This window comes from Castor canadensis, chromosome 8 (genome assembly GCF_047511655.1).
Source record: "Castor canadensis chromosome 8, mCasCan1.hap1v2, whole genome shotgun sequence".
Taxonomy (NCBI): domain Eukaryota; kingdom Metazoa; phylum Chordata; class Mammalia; order Rodentia; family Castoridae; genus Castor; species Castor canadensis.
In genome coordinates, this window is record NC_133393.1 from 24,610,884 (window position 1) to 24,625,266 (window position 14,383).

Genomic DNA, 14,383 nt, shown 5'->3' on the forward strand with positions numbered 1-14,383 from the left:
CTAGCCCAGACACCTGAGTCTCTGGAAGTCCCTTGGCAGTGATTCAGGTACCTGAGAATGTGGCTCCTCCCAGCTCTGTCAGGCCACAACAGCCTGAACGAACTGCAGTACTTTCCCAGCAGGGATTTGGAATTCCCAGAGTGGGAAATTCCCATGCCTTGAGGGAGAGGTAATTAGGTTCAGGCTCCTGTCTCTTGGGGGAGGAAGGATATTGGGTGGGCTTTGTTCTGTAGGGTCTCCTGGGCCCTAGGAGTGTAAGGACTGAGACCTGGGTGCAGGAATTTTAAGTCCCCTGGAGGGAGGACGTCAGTGAGTGGCCTTCCCCCATCTCCAACCCATCCACCACCACCCAGAGTAGCTGCACAATTAATTAAAAAAAAAAAGTATGTTTATTTTCTAAGCAATCTTTATTTCTCGCCACTGATCAGTAGGGCGATTACAGACACAGCTCCCCTGGGGAGCAGAGATTCAGCCATGCAGCAACCACACTCTGGTCACCAAATCAGCATTATTAAAACAACTGGATTAGATAAATATTTTGTTTTAACAGAAGCAAAAGGAGGCACAGAGGCCAGGAGGCCAGGTGGGAACAGCCTATAATTCAGTTCCATTTTCACAGAAAACATGCCTGACCCAAGGCAGCTCCTACATTGGGTCCCCCAGGACACCCTGACCTCCCAAATAAATACATTCATCAGTAAATAAATAAATAATAAATAAATAATAAATAATCACAAGTGCAACCATAAATAGAGGAGGGTGGCCCTGTGAGGTGGGCTGGACTCCACATCTCAGGGAAGAATCTGGAAACATCTGAGGAGAGGAAGTTCTGAAGTACACTCATGTCAAGTTTTAGGTGAGGTCTTCTACCAGGGGTATTCTGAATCAAGATTGCCTGATCCCTACACTCCAGATGATCCAGGTTGAATTCAGGGATTGAAATGTGAGGCCCCAGTGAGTTCTGGAAGCCTCAGTTTGAATTCTTGATGGAGGCTAGTGAGTGCACCATTGTCCAGGTCACACATCCCTGCATCCTAAATTTCTGAGTGCTGTTGCTGTAGAAAGTTCTAATCTTGGGCTCTGACTCTGAACCCCAAATTCCCTTTCTAAGACAGAAGAGGATGAGGGTTTCTGAGGGGAATGGATGACCATCCATCTCACAGAGCAATGACCCCAAAGTAGACCTGCCCAGACTCAGCAAAGTCTAGATAGCTGGGCAGATTGACTTCCGCACTGAGTCGGTCACCCTTCTCCAGCTGGAAGACCCCCCCCAGGTAGATGGGCTCATACCAGGGCTTGAGCTCAGCCCCCTCTGGGGTCTCCTTCTGGCAGGGGCTCTTGATGGCAGAGAGGAGGTTAACGTTTTCCCGATAGGAGACGGCGAAGCGGCTCACTGTATGGGTGAGAAGTACATAGGAGGGACAGCCTTGGCCTTTGAAAAGGACCTGGGAGTAGATGAGGTACAGTCCGTCTGCTGGCACAACCAGCTGGTTGTCTATCAGCTCCATGCCATTTGCAAGGAGAGCATTGGCACGCCGGCTCAGCCACTGCAGCTGCTCCTCCACTTGGTGGTTTGCTGGAGGGAAGGAGGGAGAGGTGAGTCAGTGTGGCCCTGTCAGTTCACTCTCCACATCCTGGCCCTCTAGTTCTGCTCATCCCCACTTCCGGTTCCTGTTCCTTCTGTCTTCTCACATCCCATTTAGTGATGAGGTCTTGAGTATTCTCCTTGAGGCCTTACTATTCCTCTGCCTCCCCTTGGGTCTTTCACACACTGCCTCCAAGGTCTGTCTATGCTACTAAACCCTATCCCTTCTGTTGCTTCATCTCCAAGACACTTGCTCACAGCTCTTACCTACAACATGGGCTACAGGCTTGTCACTTGCATTTTGCGATGATGATCCTGAGGAGGAAAGAACAAAGAAAAAGTTGAGTCCCTTAAACTTCCTAAAATATCCATTCCTCCTCCCCCCAAAGCCAAAGTTCTAAATTTCCCCCACTGCTTCCATCCCAGGACTAACCTCCCCCTGCCCCAGTGTTAGGAGAGAAGCTTTGGAGATACTTACTGAGTGTGAGGGTCTGGGCCAGGTGGCTGTTGAAAGGAAGGCTATTCCCGAACTGCTGGGGAGAAAGAGAAGGTCAGCATCTGAGGAATCACCCCCAAAAGATAGATAACCATGCTTTTATAGTTTGTGTTGACTGCTCTGTGTCTGGTTTTCTCTCCATTCATTCATTTATTCATGCACTCATCCAGCAACTCAATAAGTCTTTCATTAAGTGCCTTCCATGGGTCAGACACCCTAGGTTCACCTCTCCTTATCTCTCTTCCCTCAACTCTCTCAAGTCTCATATCTCCCTTATCTCTTTCTGTCTCACCATTTTATCACCTGTTTCTTCCCCCATTCCTCTGCCACATCTCTCTCCACATCTCTCTTTATAATGTATATCTGCTTGTTCATTCATTCATTCATTCACCAAACAAATGTTTAGTAAGCATGCCCATGGATTAGACATCCTATCTCTATGTCTTTCTTTTCCCCATCCTCTCCACATCTCTTTCTGTTTCCCCATCTTTCTCTACTTATTCCTCCTTATCAGGACACTTTTTTCCTTCACTCCATTTATCTCACTCTCCTTCTTCCCCATCTCTGTCTGGGTGAGCGTGAAGGCTGGCAAGGTACTCACCTCTTCCCTCTGGGGGCCGATCACCCCGAAGTGAAGCAGGCAGAAAAGCGTGGTGGCTCCTGCCACAAGCAGGAAGGAGAAGAGGCTGAGGCACAAGCACCGTCTGGAGCCCTGGGGGCCCCCCGCCTTCTTGGGGAGTGCCTCCTCTGCCAGTTCCACGTCCTGGATCATGCTTTCAGTGCTCATGGTGTCCTTTCCAAAGGGAGATGTGGAGCCCTAGGGCAGTGTGTGTGAGAGGGACAGAATCAGCCTGCCTGGCTTCTTGTCTAGAAGTTATTTCAGGGGGTCTGGAGTTGCTTCTTTCCCTCTTGGCTGATGCCCTGCTGTCCTCGCCGAGGAAGCTTCTGCTGGCTGGGTGTGCAGACAGCTGCCTTTATAGCCCATGGGGCAAGAGGAGGGCGGGGAAAGGCTCTCATTCAACCAGCGGAAAACTTCCTTGGTGGAGAAACCCATGAGCTCATCTGGAGGAAGCGGTAGTGGGTCCTACACCTTCTGTCTCGGTTTCTTCTCCATTGCGGGGGCGAGGGTTTGGAAAGTTGGGGACACCCAGGCATCAAGGATATTCCTCATCCTCCCCACCAGGATTCTGAGGCAAGCTTCTTGAACCAGTTACCAGTGTGTGTGTAGGACCCTGGGACCTGGACCTCCATTCCTCTCTGCTCTCCAGGGCTAATTGTCTCTATTTCCTTGGGGGACCATGTCTGTGGTCTGTTTCCCTCTGATATCCAGTCAGGACTCACATGATCTTGACATGAGATGGGCCTCAGAAAGCTGAGTACTTGAAGGGAAGAAAATTCAGTGAGGAGGAAAGCCATGTCTGGGTCCCTGGGGGAGGAAGGAGCTGGGAGCAGGGCAGCTTGAGACTTGGGTGTGCATGAGACCTCTGGAAGGGCTGGGTAGGCGTAGCAGGGACAAGTCTGGGACAGCCCCAGAGGGAATGAAATCAGCCCTGGGAATTCACAGACCCCACAGGGCAGGCCTTCTCCTTTCATTCTGACTTCAGACTCACACTGTTGCTTTCAGTCTTGGCTTCCAATGGACTTTGAAGCATCTGACTTTTTCATGAAGCTCCCCCAACCCCCACCTCTCAGAACCCTGGTGTGTGGCCATGTCTCCTCAAATGTCCACTGTATTCCATACCCCTTAATTCTGGAGGCTCTCCCATTCCTAAGGGTCCCAGGATTCTCATATTCCACCTTCACGGTCCTGACATTCCCCTATCCTTTGGTGTGGCCACTTTTCCCCAGAGACCTCCTGGAACCTTTATTCCTCAAAGCCTCCACATGTGGCCATAGCTCCCCCATTTTCCTTTACCTCTGCAACTTCCTGCAACACTCAGGCTGCCTGGCCCCCACAAGTCAGCCATGTGTCTCTCGAGTTCCATGGGCACCTTTATCTTGTTCTGCCCACAGCCCCTGACCTCTCTGAGGTCTCTGTCCCTCCCTCCATTCCTTAGAGATACCTGGGAAATTATCTCCCCACCCCAGACAAACAGACATCAGCAGACAGTAGTTCATAGAAAAGAGATTTATTGGGCTTCATCGAGGGTGCAGGTGGCTCATTGCGGGTGTCATGGCTGGCTTTTCAAGCCTTTCGCTTCCTTCTAGATCCCTTTTTGGTCCCTCAAGACCTACTTCTCTCTCTCTCTCTCTCTCTCTCTCTCTGAGCCCTGTGAGGATGTCTTCTTACTCTTCATCTCTGAGTTCTCTCTCTCCTGGTGCCTTTCTATTGTTCCCCTCTCCATCCCCCATAAATAAATAACTTAATTTTTCCTTCATAAATAGTCCCCCTTCCCTGCCTCCAGTCATCTGCCCTAGCTCCCCTATGTCTCCTCCTTCTTCTCCATGTCCACATTCATCTGTCCTAGACCAGCAGGACAGACAAACAGCTCTGCTCTGGGAATTTCCAGGCAGGCTTGAAGTCTTCAGCTGAGCACCCTAGGTGGTTGGGGATGTGTCTCTTGGAGTGGCTGGAATTCCTTCTTTGAAAGGTCCAGGTGACTTGAGTGGGGAAGACTTGAGACTGTTGGAATGGGCAAAGGAGAGGTGCTGTGACTCTTGAAATGCTCAGGATGGAGGCAAAATGGGAGAGAAGGGCTTGAAATATAATTTTTCTTTTCTGGATTTTTCCAAGTTCTACAGAGCAAAAGCTCCGAAGAAGACACTACTGGGGCTGAAATGTAGATGGGAGATGCCGTCTGTGTGGGTGGATAGCTGATCTCCCTTCGTGAGCAAGAACACAGCCCCCTGGTACACTGAGCGCACCCAAGGTCCCTGTGGCCCTGGGCACACAGATTTCTGAGCACTGAGAAGAGGCACATGGAAGGGGTACTGGGAGGAGAAGAGCTGAACCTCATGAGCTAGGTAGAGAGGGGTGGGGATGACATTGGGGGAACAGCTTTCCCCAGAGAACACCACCTGGGAGTAAACAAAGTAGAGGCCATTGGTGGGAACCAGGAGGGAGTTGTTGTTCAAAGAGAAGCCATGTCGGAGGAAGGCACGATCCGTATTTGCTCTCCAGCGCAGTGAGTTCTGCATGCTGGGGTCTCCTAAGAAAAGCCATAGAGGATGGGGGTCAAGGGGCTAGGTCAGAGCTCTGCATCCCTGAGGAAGCAGGCATTGGACCACTGAGTTCCTAGGGGATGGTTGAGGAAGATGTGGAGAAGGTTTTTCTCCATCTTTAGGGTAAGAGAAGTTAGGGGGAAAATAGGGGGGAGATAACTTGGATACTTGGATGGGGAAGGTAGGAGGATGACAGGGGACTACATGAGTGGGAGGTCAGGTGGAAATTTACCAACAAGGTGAGCAGCAGGCTTGAGGGTGCCATGGGAGAAATGCTTCTGAGGGTGCTCATGGGCAGTCCGGGCAGCTGAGGGTGAGAGGCCAACACGAGGGAGTCCCTAAGGGAAGAACAGAGTTGAGAAGGCTCTAGAGCTCTAGGTCAGGCTGGGCCACCCCAGCAGCCCCCATTTTCCTGCTGTCTCACCTGAGCCCCCAGCAGCAGGGCCAGCAGCAGCCCCAGGAGGAAGAGGAGGGGGGCGCCAAGCACCCTCCGGAGGTAGAGACGTCCAGGTGGTGTCATGGGGAGAATCTGCAGGGAGAGAGAGAGTGTGTGGCAGTGAGTGGGGCGGGGCGCACAGCGGAAGACAGACCTCCTACCCCCAGCAAAGACAACCACCCTGAGCGACAGGGCGACAGACAGAGAAGGGGACAAGACACTGGCAGGGAAACCCTAAGGTGAGCAGAGGGAGACAAAGAGAGAGACCGGAAAGGAACAGAGAAGGATCACGACAGAATCAGAGAATGCATGACAAGGGGCAGAGAGAAAAACACTGACAGATGGAGAGTTACAGACTAGGAACAAATCAAAACCAAACCCACCAAGGCCCAGGCCAGGGAGGTCCAGGCAGGAGGAGCAGGAGGGGCTGGGGCTCAGGTGGAGGGGCAAAACAACACAAGGCAGGAGCCTGGCGCCTGGGCAGCCCAAGGAGATGGGGCAGGAGAGTCTTACCTGCTGTGTGGGGCCCCTGGGCCCGGACGCTTGGGTCCCTTTATAGAGGAAGCGGCAGTGTCAGCGTGGCAGGCAGCGGGCGGGTTCTAGGTCGGGGCTGGGGCGCGGGGAAGCCCCCAGGGCTTAGAAGATGCTGCTGTTTCAGTCGAAGGCAGGAAAGGCTGAGGCCTAGGAAAGAACCGCAGGCTGGGGGTTCAGGCAACTGAGTTCTGGGAAAGGGAGTGGAGTCAGGGGAACTGTGGGGCTGGGACATCCAGGGAGCAGGGTCAGGCCTAGGAGTTCCAGAGAAGGGGCAGGCAATTCGGGGAGGAGGAGGGGGAGCACCTGGGCTGTGGCTGGAGGCCTGGTTCCCTGAAGAGTGATAATTTATAACACCTCTGCACCCTTGGCTGATTACAGGCCTCTCTCTACCCATTTCCTTCTCTTGCACCCCCCCACTTTGTCCTTGTCCCAAATGAGATAGGTTACACTTGTCCCAGTGTATGTACTTTCTAGGTCTCCAGGTTTCAAGTTAAGAAGTTGCAGTGTAGACCCCCCTTGTCTGGTACATACATGCCTGCTTGTTGAAAATATGAACGGAGCCCCCTTTCATTCTTGAGTGTTCAGCCTTCGGAGATGATTATGTTTTTGGTTCCCTTAAGCAGAGATGATGGTGTATATATATATATATATATATATATATATATATACACATATATATATATATATATATATACATATATATATATATATATGTATATATATATACACACATATATAATGAGGTCTCATTCCACTCCTGAAGGATGCTGTCCACTTAGAGCTCAGTTTTCTGATACTCCAACTAAGCACACAGTCCAGGCTTCTACTCTGTAGAGTGGGAGCTTCAGAATTCCACATAGGAGCCTGGTGTGGTTGCACATGTCTGTAATCCCAGTGCTTGGGATTGTGAGTTCCAGGCCAGCCTGGGTTATACAAGACCCTGTTTCAAAAAAAAAAAAAAAAAAGTTCCACACAGGAGGGGCTTAAAGGATGGCGACCTAGGGTGAGGTGGGGACAGCAAAGGGACTTGTCTTGAGGCTGTATTTGTGGAGCCAATTACACTGCCTTGAGGGACTGAGCAGCTAACTCAGTGGTAGAGCACTTTCCTAGCAAGTGCTGAGCTCTGGATTTGATCCCCAGCAATACAAAGAAAAAAAAATCATTTAGAATTGTTTTCTATCTATCTGTCTGTCTGTCTGTCTATCTATCATCTATCTCCATCCAGCCCCAGGGCCTCATGAATGCTAAGTATCTGCTCTACACTAAGCTACCCCCTGCTTAGTGTTTTCCTTCATTGATGTGCAACTTAGGTATACTGAGGTGCACACCTCTGAAGTGTGCAGCTGAGCGTTTCCATCTGTATATGGCCATGTAGCCCATCCAGCGTCATACATTTTCAGGTCCCCAGCAGGTTCTCTCATGGCCCTGACTAGTCAATACCCTCCAAAGGTCATGAATCACTCTCTGGTCTCTATCACCAACGTGTTAGTTCTTCCTGCTTTTTGGTTTCATAGAAATGAAATCACATGGAATGTCCTTGTTTGTGTTTGTCTTCTCTCTCTTTTTTGGCAGTACTGGGGCTTGAACTCCTAGGCAGACGCTCTACCACTTGAGCCACTCCACCAACCCTTGATTGGCTTTTCTCAGTCAACTTTATATTTGTGAGGTTTTATTGTGTTATACTCTTCTATTATATAAATACACTACAATGCATTCTTCCATTCATGAGCATTTGATTTATTTGTAGTTTGAACTCAGGACTTTGTGCTTACAAAGCGGGTGCTCTACCCCTTGAGCCAAGCCTCCAGTCTATTTTGCTCTGGTTATTTTGGAGATGAGGAGGTCTCATGAACTATTTTCCCAGGCTGGCCTTGAACTACAATCCTCTTGATCTCAGCCTCCCAAGTAGTTAGGATTACAAGCCTGAGCCACCAGTGCCCAGCTGGTCTTGATCTCTTGATCCTCCTGAGTGCTGGGTTTATAGATGTGTACCACCATGCCCAGCTCAGCAAACTTATTTATATGACACTAGAGACAAAGGCCCAAAGACCCAGGGAAAACTGTCCCTAATTTCAAAGTACTCAGTATGCCAAGGCTCCATATTTTTTTCCTCTTATTTTATTTTATTTTTATTGATGGCTCCATATTTTGAGTTACTATTTTGTCAGCCCCAATGTTCTTCAGTTTTTTCTTCACTCCATAAACTTTTTTTTTGGTGGGACTGGGGTTTGAACTCAGGGCTTTATGCTTGCTAGGCAGGCATTCTTACTGTTGGAGCCACTCTGCCAGTCCCATAAGCTTTTATTGAGTACAAGGCACTGGGGAGACAGATACAAAAGATGATTCCCTGGCCTCTGGGAGCTTAAGGACAGTAGAGTATCATATGTTGCCTGACTGTGGACTCAAGGAAGACCACAGTAGAGCCATCAAACATGGCCTGGCATTCGTTATGGAAGCAAGGAAGATGGGGAGGGGCATTCCCAATGGAGGGAAGAATATGTGCACAGGCTGGAGGTGAAAGAGAGCATGTCATGTTGAGATGTACAGCTGGGTACAAATGGAAGGAGCAGACTTGGGAGGTAAGCTGAGCATCTATCCTGAAGCATTTAAAGCCAAGAAAAGAAGTTTGGATTTCATTCCTAATATGATGAAATTCAGTAAAAATTTTAAACAAGAGCAGGGCCCACTTAGATTGGTATGTTAGAAAACAGAGTCTAGAAGTTACATGAAGAATGGATTGGGGTATGGAGATTGGTGGTGAAAGCTAGAGGGGAGACCACAGATGTAGACCAGTGAGGAGGGTTTTACAATGCTCCAGCAAGGACATAGGGTTTGTGTTTGTATAAAGGCAGTTACAGGAGAACAGAAAGGACAGTGATTCTAGGGAAAACCTACAGGTCTTGGTGGCTGCCCACATGTAATAGAGGAGGAAAAGCCAAAAATGCTTCTTTCAAATTCCTTGGTCTGTATCTCCTCTCCTTGTTGTTCTTTAAATTATTATTATTATTATTATCTTTTGGTGTGTGTGTGTGTGTTGCCCTGCCCATGCTAGGAAGCGCTCTACCCATGAGCTACATCCCTAGCCCCATTCTTTTAATCTTGTTACCGCTTGTGTCATTGTTGTTTTCCTTCTTGACCCCTGTTCCTTTCCTCTTTTCTGGTTTCCTCTTTCCCTGGGAGTCTTTTTTTCCTTCCTGCTGTTTCTTTCTGATTCTCTAATGGTACAAGTGGATAGACTAAAAGGCTCCTGCTAAGCTAAGTACAAAACAGTATTATGAGGGAGAAAGAGAGAGAGAGAGAGAGAGAGAAGCAGGTAGGAGAGTGGGATATCAACGGACAGAAAGAGGAAGGCAAGAAGGAGTGTGGAGAAACATGAGGTAGAGAGGAAGGGCGAAAGCCGGCTGAGGCTCAGTGTCACAGGAGTTTGTGTGTGCTGAAGGACGCTCCTTGAAATGGGCTAATCTTGGTATCAATCTCAGTTTCGGAGGTTGTGTGAAATTTGGTTTCTTTCTTGGGGAGGCCAGTAGTTGGTTAGGGGCTTTCCCTGGGTGGGAGGACTGATGACTGGAGTCTTGTGCCCAAAATCAGGGAAATACAGTTTCTACAGTGGTCTCTGTGAAGAGACCAGCGATATCTCTGGGGCCTCCTAAAATGACATTAGCCTCACAATCCAAATTTAACCTCAACTCAAATCACAACTCAAACTCAACCCCAATGTTAATCTTAACCTCAAATGTAAACACATTCCAATCAATAAACCCTTAAGTAAAATTTATCCTCTAAACTGACTCAACCCTGTGTCTAAGGCTAATCTTGAAACCTACTTATGCCCATTTCTAACCCTAAACTTAAATCTGACTACAATAAGTAGAAGTTCCTATCCAAGCCACAAACCTACAGTTGAACTTTGTTCTGCTTTATGTCAGTATTCATCTATCCTTCCACTTACTAAGTATGTGTGGAGTGCCTACTATGTGCTGTGCATTGTTCTAGGCAGTGGGGATATAGTGGCAAACAGGTGAGACAAGGAACTGGCATCCTTAGAGCTTATGTTCCAGTAAGGCCAGATGGAAAAGAAACTGAAAGAAGGGCTGGGGATGTAGCTCAGAGATAGGGCACTTACTTAGCAGGCGGGAGAACCTGGGTTCCATCCCCAACACTGCCCAAAAGTAAAAATAAAAACTGAGCCAGGTAATGGTGGCTTATGCCTGTAATCCTAGCTTCTCAGGAGGCAGAGATCAAGAGGCTCGAGGTTTGAAACCAGCCTGGGCAAAATAGTTTGAGAAAATCTATATCGAAAAAAAAAAATCACAATAAAAGGGCTGATGGAGTGACTCAAGGTATAGGCCCTGAGTTCAAACTCCAATACTGAAAAGAAAAAAAACTGAAGAAGAAATTGGTAAGTAGTGCTTTGAGAAAATGACACAGGATGGTAGGCAAAGCAGCAAGGAACTGTGCTTAGATATGGTATGAGATCCTCCCTGAGTGAGTGAATGGCATTGAAACTGAGACCCGAATGACAGAAAGACAAGATGAAAGTTTGGGAGCAAAGTGTTCTAGGCAAAGGGAAAAGCTACAGCAAAGGCAGGGGAGGAGGGAACAAGCTGGAGTGGTGAAGAACAGAAATAAGGTCAGTGTGGCTGCAGCAGAGAAAGAGAGACTGGGAGACAAGGTCAGAGAGGAGGGCAGGGGCCAGGTCACGAAAGGCCATGGGAGGAGGGGTAAAGCATCTCAGTTTTATTCAACTCTGAGGAGCTTTTGGAGGGTGTAAGGTGTGTGTGTGTGTGTGTGTGTGTGTGTGTGTGTGTGTGTGTGTGTGTGTGTGTGTATAGACAGAGAGAGAGAGAGAGAGAGAGAAAGGTGATTGGATTTATGGCAGTTTTTGTTTTTTTGAGATAATTTATTATGTAGCTCAGGCTGACCTCAAACTCATGATCCATGGGTCTCAGTATTCCAGGTGTTGAGATTACAGGTGTGCCCCACTATGCCTGTCTTCTGGATTTATGTTTGTAACAACACTGAAGCTCCTGGGTTTAGATTTGCTTCTAAGAGACAAGAGCGGAAGCAATGCTGAAGAGAAGGTGGTGGCAGCCATGGAGTTGGACAGAAGTGGGCAAGCTTGGGATCTATGCCAGGGGTGGGATCGACAGGACTAGAGGATAGATTGGATGGGTAGGAAGAGATGAGACTGGGAGAGAGGCAGAATTCTGGGGAAAGGGAAGAACCAAAAGCTTTATTTTGGGCGTGTTAAGTCTAAATTGGTTGGAAACCATTGCAAGTGAGATTGTCACTTGGCAGCTTGAAATGTGAGTTTGGATTTCAGGGCAAGGTCAGAGCTGGAAAGAGAAAGTTGGGAGTTGCCATCCAAGGAACTGAAAGAGATACAGCAACTCACACATCCCCCTAAGATCTGGTCAAAGCCTGCATGTTTTCGTAACATTAAATACAATGCATCTTCCATGAGGAGTTCCAGAAGCCACCATCTTTTGCTCCTAGGAGAAAAACTGTCTGGGTTGCCTTCCTTGCCTAAAAGCTCGATGGGATTTGACCTTGGATTCAATTCTCTATCCCACAAGGATCCTTCTACAACGTTCTACTGAACTCATCTATTAAAATCCTCTATTTCGTTGTTTTTTTTTTTTTGACTGGACTGAGGTTTGAACTCAGGGTCTTGTTCTTGCCAGGCACGTGCTTTACAAGTTGAGCCATACCATCAGTTCTTTACACTAGAGTTATTTCTTCAGATAAGGTCTAGCCTTTTTGCCTGGGCTGACCTCAGACCTCAATCCTCTTACCTATGCTTCTCGAATAGCTGAAGTTAGACATGTACCTCCATGGCTAGTTTTTTTGTTAAGATTGGGGAGGGAGGAGTCTCAATAACTTTTTACTCAGGCTGGCCTTGAGTTACAATCCTCTTGATCCTTGCCTCCCAAGTAGCTAGGATTACAGGTGTGAGCTATGGTGTCCAAGCCTTGTTTTACTTATTTTTCAGATAGGGTCTTGTGCTTCTGTTCAGGGCACCAGTCTTGAACCATGAATGATCCTCCTACATTCATCTCCCATATGGCTGGGATTTCAGGTGTGGATCATCACACCCAGATTGTTTCTTTCTTTCTTTCTCTCTTCTTCCCTCCCTCCCTCTCTTTCTTTCTTTCTTTTGTACATAAATGCTACTGAAGTGAGCACCCACCTTTTTTTCGAGATAAGGTCTCACTAACTTTTTTTTTCCCAGGCTGGTTTTGAATAGCAATCCTCCCCTCTGCTGCCTGCTATAACTGGAGTTACAGGCCTGTGCTACCATGCCTGGCCCCTCTATTTCATTTTTGAGAGCACCTCCCCTTGAGTACCATGAACTTGGTTTTCCCCTAATGATGCATCTGCTTTCTTTGGGGAACCAGGAGAAGGGGCAGACGAGAGAGGTCACTACTCCTTCTCCGCCTCCGTGGCTAACATCTACCTTCCTCCTCCTCTCTCGAAGTCCATGCCTTTGCATTTGCCACACTCTTCCTGTCTTCACAACACAATCTTCTTCATCAACATCTGTACTGTGATCTTAACAACTTGTACATCTAGCCCAGTTTTTCTCCATCTCTCATCCTCTATCACCATCTTTAGTGACTTCAAAACCACACAGATCTGATGAATCTTACCTTCTAGACTCTCAGTTCTTTTTTCTCACTTCAACAGTTTTACAGCCTTTTCTCTGCTCCACTTTAGCCACCTCCGAGAAAGGTTGGACCTCCTACCTCAGAGTTTTGAATTTTCCCCCTCATAACAATCACCCTCTTTTCTTATCTCCTACTCCCCTCCAATTGAATTAGTTATTCATTTTAACCCAGACCTCCAACTTCTTTTTTTTTTCTTTTTTGGCAGTACTTGGGTTTGCCTCCAACTTGCTAGGCAGGCATAATACTGCTTGAGCCATGACCCTCACCTCTCTTCTTTCTTGTTGGTTTTGTTTAACATATATGATAGTCAACAAATTCAGCTACATTCTCACTACCAGTTTAGATTTGTTTTCCTTTTTTGGCAGTATTGGGGTTTGGCAGGTGCTCTGATATTTGAGCCACTCTGCCAGCCAGGTTTAGCATTTCTTGCCTCCCTGATGTTCAACCAGGGGGACTTTGAAAAACTTGATGTGAGCAAACCCAAAGATCATAGTCTTGGGGCTTTCTCCTTACTGCCAAACACTGCCAGAGAATCAGGTCACCATAAGAGGTCTTATACTAATAGTGGCCTTGTAAACTCAGAGGGTCCTCAGTGTGCCTTTAAAAAATTTCATCATTCTTTATGGACCCTGATGTTCTCCTGTAGGCGATATTCTTGATCTCCATGCCCCTATGCCTTTCACCTGACCTCTTCCCTCTCCATTGGTGTTGCTGTCATCTGTTTTACTGAGCTTAAGCCCATCCAAGGTGAATAGCCTTTTTCCCCCTTTACTTTGTTATTTATGCTTTCTCTTCCCCCACCCTTTTTTATTTTTAGTGGTATTGGGGTTTGAACTCAGAGCTTCAGCACTTGCTAGGCAGATGCTCTACTGTTTAAACCACACCTCCAGCCCTCTTTCCTTTCTTCTTGGCTCAGAGAAGCACACTTTCTCCTTTCCGAGGTGGATCCTTTAATCTATATTTCTTATTCCACTTCCTCTCTCTTTACTATATTCTCCTCTACCTTTCTTGTATTTTCAGTGTCTTTCTCTTCATGCTTTTTCCCTTCATTTTACAAATACATTCAATTTTATTTCTCAAAAATAAACAATAAAAAACACCTCCCTGGATTCTTTCTCCCTCGAATGTCTGTTCTATCTCTCACCTTCCCTTTCTGTGTGATGTCTTAAGATACTAGACCTGTTGACTAACCACTCTTTTAGGAACTGGTAAAATTTTCCTCATCTGTCAAATTCGTGGGTAGAACCAAGACATGATTCTTAGTTGTCTTCTTTCTTCACCATTCTATAAGTTTGTACTCACTGCCTCCTTTGTCTCACCTCCTACACATTCCTTAACCTGTATAAAGTGATTTCTCCCCCTCTATTAAATGGAAAATGTTCTCTCAAAATTTGTAATCATCTAGTTCCTGAACCCAAAGGATCTTTTCAACCCTCACTTACCAGACTTCTTTGAGACCTGCCATGGTTGCCCAGGCTCTGCTTGCACGTCCCTCCCTTGCC

At 47.4% G+C, this 14,383-nt stretch overlaps 2 protein-coding genes across 3 annotated transcripts; both read right to left on the reverse strand.

Moving 5' to 3' along the window:
- Positions 1-404: 404 nt before the first annotated feature.
- Positions 405-3,011, reverse strand: Tnf (tumor necrosis factor). 2 transcript variants are annotated; one of them, XM_020169695.2, is made up of 4 exons: positions 2,683-3,011; positions 2,064-2,115; positions 1,853-1,900; positions 405-1,576 (listed from the first exon to the last, which is right to left on the reverse strand). In XM_020169695.2, exons 1-4 carry the CDS (start codon positions 2,866-2,868, stop codon positions 1,158-1,160), a joined length of 705 nt encoding a protein of 234 aa, XP_020025284.1. In that variant the 5' UTR covers positions 2,869-3,011; the 3' UTR covers positions 405-1,157. The 2 variants fall into 2 exon arrangements, with proteins under 2 accessions (XP_020025284.1, XP_020025285.1); XM_020169696.2 differs by having other exon boundaries at positions 2,064-2,118.
- Positions 3,012-4,203: 1,192 nt separating this feature from the next.
- On the reverse strand, positions 4,204-6,028 carry Lta (lymphotoxin alpha). The gene is made up of 3 exons (XM_020169699.2): positions 5,668-6,028; positions 5,476-5,581; positions 4,204-5,230 (listed from the first exon to the last, which is right to left on the reverse strand). The coding sequence occupies exons 1-3, from the start codon at positions 5,761-5,763 to the stop codon at positions 4,818-4,820; spliced, it is 615 nt and encodes a 204-aa protein (XP_020025288.1). The 5' UTR covers positions 5,764-6,028; the 3' UTR covers positions 4,204-4,817.
- Between the last annotated feature and the right edge of the window lie 8,355 nt (positions 6,029-14,383).